This window comes from Vitis vinifera, chromosome 12 (genome assembly GCF_030704535.1).
Source record: "Vitis vinifera cultivar Pinot Noir 40024 chromosome 12, ASM3070453v1".
NCBI lineage: Eukaryota > Viridiplantae > Streptophyta > Magnoliopsida > Vitales > Vitaceae > Vitis > Vitis vinifera.
In genome coordinates, this window is record NC_081816.1 from 16055824 (window position 1) to 16068207 (window position 12384).

General features: G+C 39.0%; 2 protein-coding genes across 3 annotated transcripts in view; both read left to right on the forward strand.

Annotated features, from left to right (window-relative positions):
- Positions 1-12384, forward strand: part of LOC100246885 (phosphatidylserine decarboxylase proenzyme 2) — an 85786-nt gene that overhangs the window by 45329 nt on the left and 28073 nt on the right. The window lies entirely within an intron of this gene.
- Positions 657-2592, forward strand: LOC132254716 (uncharacterized). The gene is made up of 2 exons (XM_059740894.1): positions 657-1703; positions 1801-2592. The coding sequence occupies exons 1-2, from the start codon at positions 707-709 to the stop codon at positions 2349-2351; spliced, it is 1548 nt and encodes a 515-aa protein (XP_059596877.1). The 5' UTR covers positions 657-706; the 3' UTR covers positions 2352-2592.

A 12384-nucleotide genomic window follows, 5' to 3' on the forward strand; every position in this document is an offset into this window, starting at 1 on the left:
CAACGCCCTTTCACGAAGGCGTCGCTTAGGCGCGCAAGGCACTCGCCTCCAGCAAGGCGTGAGGCGGTCGCCCGAGTCGCCTCTGACGGTTCGACCAGGTACGCGCTCCTCCTTCTCCTTCTTCTTCTTCTTCTTCTTCTTCTTCTTCTTCCTCCTCCTCCTCCAGTTGAGTTGCAGAGACGCGGGCAACCCTAATTTTTTTTTTTTTTTTCTGGGCCTAAAACAACGTCGTTTTGGACCCTGTTCTTTTTAAAAAAAACATAGGCCAAAACGACGCTGTTTTGGCCTGTTCCTTCCATCCAACCCCCTTTTCTGGTCTTTCTCAACCCGAGACCACTGCCATTCTTTGCCCTAGCCTCTTCCGTGCCGGAGAAGTGAAGAAGAAGAAAAATAGGAGGAAAATAGGAGAAAAATAAAGGGGAAATAGTCACGTACCTACCAGACCTCGGTATTTTTCTTTTTTCTTCACCTTTCTGCATTTTTTTCCATTCTTATCTCATAACTCTCATTGGTAATTTTTTTTTTTTAAATATAAATATTATATTTTGAGTTTTTGACATGAAAATTTTACAAAATAAAAATAAATAAATAAAAAGCACTCATATGCATATTTGTTGTTAATGTGATATGCATTTTTTTGTCAATTTTTTTTTCTTAATTTAATTATAATTATTTTATTGTAGAGTATAGATAATTTGTTTGCAAGATGGATAATGAGAGTGAAACTCAAGTGGACTCTAGTGCAAGTGGAAGAAGAGATCCGGGGTGGAAATATGGTTGTTTGGTTAATGAAAAAGATTTGAATACCATCATATGCATTTTTTGTGATAAAGTAACCAAAGGAGGCATATATAGACACAAACAACATCTTGTTGGTGGATATAGAAATGCTAAAAAGTGTAGAAAATGTCCGGAACATGTTAGAGAAGAAATGGAAGAGTATATGAGTTCCAAGAAAAATCAAAAAGAGCAAATGAATATGGGGAGCGAATATGTTAATGAAGATTTGTTTGGTTTGGAAGATGAAGATATTGGTGAGGAGATTAATAGTAGAACGAATGTCACCAACATTTCTAGTGGAGGTAGTAACCGAGGAGGAAGTGGTGGTAGAACGTTTTCTTCAAAAAAACCAAGACAAAAAGGTCCTATGGATCATTTTTTCACTCCTAATGTAGAGATGGTTGTTCAAAATCGAAGGAGTGGAAAGATGAATCAAACTACCATCAATGATGCCTACAAAAAGGAAGCAAGAGAAAGAGCTTGTATGCTTATCACAAGATGGATGTATGAGGTTGCTATTCCATTTAATGCAGTCACATATCCGAGTTTCCAACCAATGATTGAGGCTATTGGCCAATATGGTGTGGGTATGAAGGGACCAACTTTTCATGAGGTAAGAGTTACTAACCTTAAGAAAGAATTGGCTCTCACAAAAGATTTGATGAAAGATCATATGATGGAATGGGGGAAAAATGGATGTTCAATTATGTCGGATGGATGGACCGATAGGAAAGAGAGAACTTTGGTAAACTTTTTGGTTAATTGTTCAAAGGGAACCATGTTCATGCAATCCATTGATGCTTCTTCAATGATTAAGACGGGAGAAAAGATGTTTGAGTTACTTGACAAATGGGTAGAGCAAGTTGGTGAGGAGAATGTTATTCAAGTTATAACAGATAATCACTCAAGTTATGTGATGGCAGGTGATAAATACTATTTCTTGAATTTTTATTTACTTTTAAAATTTAAATTATTTATCTTGAGAACTTATGTAAATTTATTATCTACAATTTCATATAGGGAGGTTGTTAGAATTAAAGCGCCCACATTTGTATTGGACACCATGTGTTGCACATTGCCTTGACTTGATGTTGGAAGATATTGGAAAGCTACCAAACATCAAGAGGACATCGGAGAGGGCTATATCACTAAATGGGTATATTTATAATCGCTCAAGGCTACTCAACATAATGAGGCGGTTTATTGGACAAAGGGAATTGCTGAGGCCTGCTAAGACTCTGTTTGCAACTGCTTTCATCACATTATCGCGATTGCATGAACAAAAAAACAATTTGAGGAAGATGTTTACAAGCTCAGATTGGTCAGATAGTAAATGGGCAAAAGAGCAGAAGGGGAAAACTATAGCCAACATAGTTCTAATGCCTTCATTTTGGAACACTATTGTGTTTTGCTTAAAGGTTTCGGGTCCCCTAGTTCGTGTGCTTCGTTTGGTTGATGGTGAAAAAAAAGCTCCTATGGGATACATCTATGAGGCCATGAATAGAGCTAAGGATGCAATTGTGAGAAGTTTTAATGGAAGAGAAGTACAAAGAAATCTTCAACATCATTGATAAGAGGTGGGAGATTCAGCTTCATCGACCTTTGGATGTAGCAAGGTACTTTTTGAACCCGGAATTCTTCTATGATAAGCCAGAAATAGAGCATGATGCTGAGATTATGAGTGATTTGTATAAATGCATCTTAAGGCTAACAAGAGACCCTGCTAAGCAAGAAAAAGTTGTGGCCGAAGTGAGTTTGTTCACAAATGCCCAAGGACTATTCGGGAATGAGTTAGCTGTTAGGACAAGAAAGACTAAAACACCAGGTTAGTTATTTAGTTTTTTTTATTTAAATGATTAGATTGTATTTTTGCTAAAATAGGTGAATTGTTTCACTAAATTGTTAATATCTATACTACAGCTGAATGGTGGGCTGCATATGGAGCTTCGGCTCCAAATTTGCAAAAGTTTGCAATGAAAGTCCTCAACTTAACATGCAGTGCATTAGGTTGTGAACGGAATTGGAGCATCTTTGAAAATGTGAGTGACCAAATCCAAAATAATTGAGTCTTGAATGTAACTTAAAAGTTAAAACTTTAAAATATATTTATGAGCTTATGAATTTTTGCAGATTCATAGCAAGAGGAGAAATAGGTTAGATCATCAACGCTTGAATGATTTGGTGTACATCAAGTATAATCGAGCCTTGAAGAGAAGATACAATGAACGTAACACCATTGACCCAATTTCCTTGAAAGATATAGATGATAGCAATGAATGGTTGATAGGGAGAATGGAAGATGAGGATTCTCATGGAGGTGCACAAGATGATTTTGTATTTGATGATGACAATTTGACATGGGGTGATGTTGCTAGAGCTGCTGGAGTTGAGGAGGCTAGGTTTGATACTAGAGCTAGAGCTAGAGCAAGCTCAAGCATAATACCACCAACAAGGGGGATAGCTTCAAGTTCTAGAACTTTGCCTTCTCATTCACTAATAGACGAAGATGAAGATGGAGACATGGTTGATTCATCAGATGAAGAAGATGGGGAAGGCTACAAATGTGGTGATGGAAATGATGATGATGATGATTTTGTTGATTTAGAGGAGGAGTGATGATTGCTTGTTGTGGACAAATTTGTGATTTAAGTGTTTTTTAATGATGTTTTTGAATTGTGGACAAATTTCATGTTTTGGACCTTTAAGCTTGGAAACTTTGGATTTGGACATGTATTAGGCAATTAGCAATATGGATTTGGATTTTTTTTTATGCTTGGAGTTCTTTATTTTTATGTTTTTTGTTTATTAAATTGAAGTTTTGGATGATATTTGATGATTTATGTGTTTAGGACAAATAAATGATTGTTAAATTTGATTATATTATATAAAAATATATATGTAAATTAGGGTGCGCCTAACTTCACTAAAGCCCGCGCCTTAGATGCGCCTTGCGCCTTAGGCTCCAGGACTACTTTGCGCCTTGGTGCACCTTGAGCCTTTTAAAACTATGGGCTCGAAGAGTTATGATGATAGAAAACTGAATGATCTGCTTCACTCCGAAGCATTCCAAACTCTTGAACAGCTGAACTAAAACGCCCAAACCATGCCCGAGGAGACTGTTTCAAGCCATATAGAGAGCGGTGTAACTTGCACACTAAACTAGACTCCTCCTGAGCAACAAAACCAGGTGGTTGCTCCATATACACTTCCTCGAGAAGTTCACCATGAAGAAAAACATTTTTAATATCCAATTGATAAAGAGGCCAATGACACATAGCTGTCATGGAGAGAAATAAGCGAACAAAAGCAATCTTGGCAACAGGAGAGAAGGTGTCACCATAGTCACAACCATAAATCTGAGTATAACCTTTAGCAACCAAGCGGGCCTTAAGGCGATCAACCTGACCATCAGGACCAACTTTAACAGTGTAGACCCAACGACATCCAATTGTAGATTTACCAGGAGGTAAAGAAACAAGATCCCATTTGCCATTGGAGTGCAGAGCAGCCATTTCATCAACCATTGCCTGTCGCCACCCAAGATGAGAAAGTGTCTCACTAGTGCTCTTAGGAAGAGAAACAGAAGATAAAGTAGAGACAAAGGCAGAATAGGATGAAGATAATCGATGATAGCTCAAAAAATTATAAATAGGATGAGGATTACAAGTAGATCGATTACCTTTCCAAAGAGCAATAGGCAAATGGTCAGTAGATGACAGGGTCAGGGTAGGAGAAATCGATGGGATAGGAGGTGAGTCATCAGGTACCTCAATTGAAGAGAGAGGACGAGCAACAACACGATGTCGACGATGATAAACTTGAAGAGGATGAGAGAGCGCATCTGAAGGGGGGGATATATAGGGAAGTGGCAATACTTCAGAAATGGGAAGAGATTCAGAGGATGAGAAGAATGGAGAGTCCTCAAAGAAGGTGACATCAGCGGAGAGAAAATAACGATGAGTGTCAGGGGAATAACAACGATAGCCCTTCTGAAGTCAAGAGTATCCCAAGAAGATGCATTTCGTAGCCTTGGTAGAGAGCTTGTCCTGTCCAGGTGTGAGAGTATGAATAAAACAAGTACAACCAAAGACACGAGGAGGAAGGAAATAAAGAGGTTGGGTAGGAAAAATGAGGGAATGAGGGATTTGGTCATGTAATATAGATGAGGGCATACGATTAATCAAGTAACAGGCTGTAAGAACAACATCCTCCCAAAAACGAAAAGAAACATGACTATGGAGAAGTAGGGTACGAGCTATCTCAACAAGATGTCAATTTTTACGTTCAGCAACTCCATTTTGTTGAGGAGTATGAGCACAAGATGACTGATGGAGGATCCAATTTTGGGACATAAAAGAAGTAAAGGGTGTAGAAAAATATTCCCGAACATTGTCACTGCGTAACACTCGAATAGAAACATTGAATTGTGTTTGGATTTCAGCATAAAATTTCTGGAAAATAGAGAATAATTTAACTCGATTTTTCATTAAAAATAGTCAAGTACATCTTCAATAGTCATTAATGAAAGTGACAAAACACTGAAATCCTAAAGTAGACGCGGTCCGACACGGACCCTAAACATCAGTGTGGACAAGTTCAAAAGGAGACTTTGCTCGATTATTCAAACGCTTTGGGAATGAGACACGAGTATGTTTCCCAAGCTGACACGACTCACACGCAAGCGACGAAAAAGTGGAAAAACGAGGGACCATCTTTTGGAACTTGGAGAGACTAGGATGACCCAAACGACTGTGAATGAGAAGAGGAGCATCGGTGGAAATGCAAGCTGCAGGAGATGAAGGTGATGTGAGGTGATAGAGGCCTTGAGAGTCACACCCTATGTCAATCGTCTTCCCTGTACTCCGGTCCTGCAAGATCACAGATTTATCAGAAAAAGTGATAGAACATTAAGAGTGCGAGTTATTTTGCTGATGAAAATAAGATTAAAAGGACACTCAAGGGCATAAAGGACAAAATGGAGAGGTAGGGAAGGGAAAGGATGAGCCAAACCAATACCTTTAGCCATAGTTTGGGAACCATTAGCTAAAGTAACAATAGGTAAGGCAGAGATAGTAGTAATAGAGGAGCAAAGGTGTTTATTACCAAGATATGATCAGATGCTCCAGAATCTAGGATCCACAGACCAAGAGAAGGAGACTAAGTAAAGCAGACAAAGACATTACCAATCTGGGCAATAGAAGCAACAGAAGCTGATGTGGTTGCCTGATATCAGAGATAGACATCATAATCACTGCCAGTAAGGGTGATACTCTGAGATGTGGAGCTCGCAGCGAAGTCAGGTCAAGATGGCAGAGTATCAGATGATTGAGCAATGTGGGCAGTGCGAGGAGGCCGTCCATGTAACTGATAGCAATGATCTCGAGAGTGACCAAACTTATTACAATAGGTGCACTGAGGACGTTGTCCTCGATCCCGATTGCCACTACGTCCTCCTCGAGAGTTAGTCTGAGAGGCTAACACAGATGAATCTGAAGGACTATCAGTCGACAAGGTCTGAGTAGAGGAGAGGCGTAAGAGACGAGCGAACACATCATCCAATGATGGTACTGATGGACTAGCAAGAATCTGATCTTGGACAAACTCAAGATCTGGACGGAGGCCAATGAGGGTTAACACTATAAAGAACTTGTCGGTCTGTATTTGTTGAGCTTCAGCACCATTAGTGAAGGGCATCAAAGTTAAAAACTCCTCCTTAAGAGACGCAATCCGGCCAATATAAGTAGACAGATCCATATTCTGCTGTCTCACATGAACGATATCATAAATCACCTTATAAAATCGTTGAATATCATTCGTGTATAATCCTTAGCCTGAGTCCAAAATTTAAAGCAGGTTTTGTAGGCACGAAGATGATGTAAAATTTTGGGATTAATAGATTGCCATAATATGCTGCATAATTGTGCATCGATTTTCTTCCATTGCACTTTGTCAACATCAGGTATAACATCCTCAGGTGTAACAAGATGATCCTTATAACCTTGTCCCATAAACCAGAGTTCCACGGACGTTGACTAGGAGAGATAATTCTCACTACCAATCAATTTTTCCGATGTGATAGTAGGAGATCCAGAGATGACGGATGTAAAAATAGGATTTTTAGTCGCCATGTCCACTTCACCTGAGATTGAATCACGTTTGGATCGAAGAGAGCCCTAAAGGGAGGTCGGATCACAGTTGTGGAAGAAGAACTTGGTATGTCGGGACCCAAACAAAGGAGAAAAGTGACTGGAGATGAAGAAGAGGCCTTCCCAAGGCACACATAGGTCTCGGCTAAGGAAGGGAGTTGTCGTCGGAGGCTGAAAGAAGACCCGTAGAGGCTGAAATGCCAAAAAAATGGAGAAACAGGGTTTGGAGAGGACTGACGGAGGCTTAGAAGTGCAAGACGGCGCTGGACGAGCCTGCTGGTAGAAGCTCGACACCAGAAAGTGGGCCACACGCCCTCACGCGCTGGCGCATGGGATTCAGGTTGTCGGAGAAAAATGGCGCATGGGAGGCGCCTGGATCGGTTTTTGGCTTTGGTGCTTTGAGAAAAGTTGCAGATCTCCTCTTTGCGCTCTTGATGATGTGGTCAGTGTCGGAAAATATCGCCGAGGAAAAAAAGTCGCCGGAAAATATCGCCGAAAAAATGTTGACGGTGATGAGGGTTTTCTGACCACGATATGGCTGATCGGAAAGCTTTGGGAGATGGAAAAGGTGACTGGAATGAAACACGGTCACTGGACGGATTCTTGGAATTAATTACACGGGTAAACCAGAAAGAATAAAGTTTTCTCCCTTGACTCTGATACCATGTTGAAAAAGAGAGAGAGAAAACCTTAATTCTCATTTATATTGTTAACTTCTTACAATAGAGAAATATATATACAAGGCTAGGTTGAACTAACTACCATATATGTGACCTATATTAAGAAAGGAAAGAAAGATTGTACACTATAAATACATTATATTCAACAGAACCAAACTTTATTAAAGAAATGGCTTTGGAGGTACCCTAAGGAAAGTTATGCCCTTTGGCACCAGACTATCTTAAGTACATATGGGACACATTCAAATGGATGGGATGCCAATAATATAGTTAGATAGTCACATTGGTACCCCTGGAAGGCCATTGCACATCTGCTCCAAGTTTTTTTTACACACTAGCTTTATGGTGGGTGATGGGACCACAATTTGTTTTTGGGAAGATCTGTGGTTGGGGGATCAACCTTTTGCTTAAAATTTTCAAGATTGTTCAGAGTCACCACAACCAAAAACCTTCCTATTTCAACTACTATGGGTAATAACACTTTTTTATTTTTGGATTTCACCCTTTGTCGTAATTTATTTGACGCGGAGATTGTGGATCTTGAATGACTTTTATCTCTACTTTCTAGTGTTCATTTATCTTCTTTTGTTATGGATGCGAAAGCTTGGGTTCCATTCTCTTTAGAGCTTTCTTGGTAAACTCGTTTTTTTCAGCTTTATCCAATATCTCAAATTCTATCCCTTTCTACCTTGTTCATTTTTTGTGGAAGTCAAAAGTCCCTTCTAAAGTTAGTGCTTTTGCTTGGTTAGTGACACATAAGAAGGTGAATACCGATGACATGCTAGAGTTGAGAAGACTTTTCAAAACCCTTAGTCCTGATTGGTGCATTCTTTGTAGGGTAGTGAGACGATTGATCATCTCTTTTTGCACTGTTCGAGCACTTTGGGTTTGTGGAATAGGATTTGTTCTCAAGCGGGGATGGATTGAGTTCAACCAAGTAGTATTCGCGATATGATGGTGATTTCCTTAAAATGTTTTGTGAATTCTAATAGAGGCAAAACTCTCTAGATGATAACATGTCTCTCTTTGATGTGGATTATGTGGAGAGAGAGGAACATTAGAATTTTTAAGGATACTAGGAGGACGCTTGTGGGATTCGCTTCAATTCTATGTTTCTTTTTAGGCTTACTATATAAACATTTTTAAACCCTATCCTTCGAGTTTAATTTAGCTTAACTGGTTGTTGATTTGCACACCTTAGAGTTGGGTCTACAAGGTTTGGATTTATTATACGTGTATAGGCCTTTGTCTTTTTTGTATAGCCCTCCTTATTTTGTGGAGGTTTACTCAATTTTTATTAGGTTTGCATATCTTGGGGAGGACTTCTCATCCTTCTCATGTTTTTCTATTTTAATTCATTTGTTCGTTTCTGATAAACACACACACACACAAATTGAAAAGACGCAAACATAAACAAACACTGAAACATAAAACTAAAAAAGAAAGATTTACTAAAACAAGGAAAAGGTACAAAAAAGAAAAGAAATATAAAATAACGAAAACAACCTAACTTATTTCCCTATTAATCCCACCTCCCGTTTGTTTATTTACAGTTATGGTATTTATAAGTGAAAATTTCCCTCCTCCCCTAGTACTCCGAAGCCATCCCTATCTAGCTTTGCCTCCTACCCATGTTGTGGTCTAAGTATGTCAATGCTGCCATCAGTAATAAGACTGCGCGGAGCGTTTGGCTACACTTAATGTGTTTTTCAGTACAGCAACATGATGATGAGGATAGATCAATTAAAACTTCAGGGGCCCTAATTGTTGCATAGCCTTAAGTGTGCAATAATCAGAAGGTGTAGCACAAGCGCAAGGTGGAGCGATAAAGGCAATGCGTTGAAGTAGAAGCTATCTAGAGTGCGCTTCATAGGTGGAGTGGAAAACACTTTATGAATTGGGGTAGTGCGTTGCTTTATTGAGGAAAATTGCATACTTAAGGTTGCTGATGTGTGCTGGGTTTATTGATGAACAATAGCCCACTTATAGTTGTTGGGGTGCACTTTGTGAATTCTGTGCAGGATGGGGTGGTGTGATGCACTTTGGTCTCAACATGCTTGGGAAGTGCGCAATTGTTGAAGCACTTAAGGGAAGTGTGCATTCAGCTAGGTGTCCTTAAGGAGTGCGTAATCTAAGCAAAGTCTCTTAAGTGCGCTTCTCTAAAGTGTGCAATGTAAATCAGGCACCTAAGTGCGCAATCCAGACCGTCACTTAAGGGTGTGAAATCTAAACGCATTTTTTTAAGTGTCCAATTTGGATTGATGCTCCTTGGGTGCGCCATCTACAAAGGGTTCTCCCTAGTGCGCTATTGGGGGTCCTGCTCAGATTGAAGTGTACTATCAGTGATAGTGTACCCCACTTAGGTACTCTTTCTCCATGAAGTTTTGGAAATGCACCAAACCTGCCTTAATTCTGCAAAAATCTCACAAAACATATTAAACGGAATTTTCTAAGGCATTAACATCAAATTAAAGAACTAGGCTTGTTATGAGTGCCTCAAACACACAAAAATAGACATTTTTAAAGCCATCCAAGTGTTTAATTTGAGTCCTTGTCACTAACCGCAAGAATCATGATTGCAATATAGTTTGAAAGGGATTTGAGTGTTGTTTTTCATAGGGAAAGTGAGTTGTTTTTGACAGCTCAGAATAGCATTGTCAACTCTTGAGAAAGAAGAGTGAAAATGTAGTGTGGTGTAGAAAATCAAAGGGGAAAATTCTCTGAATTTTAGTGATGAAAATGAGCAATTAATTGATTGAAAATTAACCAAAGGGAAAATTAGGGAAGGAGAGAGTTATTACCTTCATTACCTTGTCTCTTCGCAATGCAAATATTGTGATCCATGTTTAGGACCAACCCTAGTAGAAGGGTTTTCATCCCCTTGGTTAATCCAAACAATTCTAAGGGACACTTGGGTATAGCTACCTAAAGGCTCATTACACTGGATATCACTCTACCATCAACCTTAAGAATCATGGCTTTGTATCTCAGACTTAGTGAAGAAGAAAAATCACTCACTCACCTCATTTACTCTACTTACAGCAAACTCAAGGGAAAAAGAATTTTCTACTGGAAGTGAACTAAACGTGAAGAAGAAAAACATATGCATTCACCGAAAATTTTAAATCCAAATGCTCCTAGCATTGATTAAAAATGAATAGGACTTTGCATTGAATAGGAAAAAGAAACTTAAAATAGACAGCTCAATTTTTTTTTCATAGAAGAACTAAGTGGTCATCTTAGTCCATGAGATTATCGTGCCTTATTGCTCATGAGAAAATCCTAACTAAGCTTCCTTGCTTTCTCTTCTCTACTCCCTATCTATGCATGTTGCTCCCGTCATGCTTGCTATTTATAGAAGAAAAGGCTAAAGTGGAAAGACTTTCAACTAGGAGGGCAATTGGAATGCCCCTTGACTTTGAACAGTTGGAGAATGAGGTGACTTTCCATGCTTGTTAGGTGTTATGCATGCCATGGCAGCCGGAGCTTGTGTGGCAGCTTTGGTTCACCTAGTGAGGTTTTTGCAATGGTCCTGTGAGCTTTGTTTGAAGAGAAATGAGAGGTGAAAGGTGAGAATGGGAACAAGTGAGCAATATTTGGTGATTGGAAAGAAACGCAAGGATTTTCGAGGATAAAGCAAGGAATTCAGAGTTCCTTTGAGACTCTATTGTTTTCCTTGCTTCCCTTTGGGCTTTCTGTTCCAAGGCATTTAAGGGGACTCCCCTTAATGTGATTCATCTGGATTGGATAGCGGTGTGTACTCCATAAGGATTGGTCCTTAGAGGGAGTTCGTTTGTTTTATGTGTATTTTCCTGTAATTTTGTTGTCTTTGGTGGGAGGATTTCTCATCCTTCTTCTTGTACTTCTTTTTTCTATCAATATATCTTTGTGTCGTTTCCAATAAAAAAAAAAAAAATATTTGGTGATTGGAAGTTCAATTCTTTGCTAAGGGAAGAGAGGGAGAGTGAGAGTGAGAAATGAAGAAAAAGGGGTTTGGGAAGGATGCAAGGCTTTTTGGGCTTAAAAGAATGAAAAAAAAAATATGGAAGAAGCTTAAAATTGCAAAAATGGGTCGTCCTGGTTGCTAGGTTCTTAGCCTAGCAAATTCAGTGTTTGCTAGACTAGCTTAGCAGGCAACTCAGTGGGTAACCTAGCAAATAACATTTTCTTGCGCTCTCTTGGTTTTTGAAGAGGAATTAAGGGGTTATTTAGTTATCTTGCTTTTGATGTTATTAACCCTTTGAAAGTGCCTCATTTAGTTTCCTTATGCATAATAAATGGGGTGCTCTTATGGTCAAGACACTTTTTATTGATAAAGCATAATAAATGGGGTGCTCTTATGCATGAAATTTTATTAGTTTGTATGATTTACTATGCTAATTAGTAAACAATTTTATGCTAATCAGTTGACAATGTAATGATTTTGATTAGATGGATCATAAGAGAAGAGAGCTATCAGTTAGATCATAAAGCTTTGAGCAGGAAATTTCTTGAAAGCATAAAACCAACTTGCTGACTGTGGTGGACAGAGGATGCACTGCAATTCCTTCATTTGGATATCTGGAAAGGGAACTGTTCGAGAGGTGTTAGTAATGGGGTAAGCCTTGCAACACACTAGGAAGGTGATGAGAAAGTGTTTATAAAAATCTGAAAATATGGTTGAGAAATTATCGTCATTGGAAAGAAATGGGGAATGGAAGAATATTTTCTATTAGCTTTTCAAGGAGAGAAGCAAGTGACCTTCGGGAAAATTTAGATTGGTGCTTTTGAAGGTTATA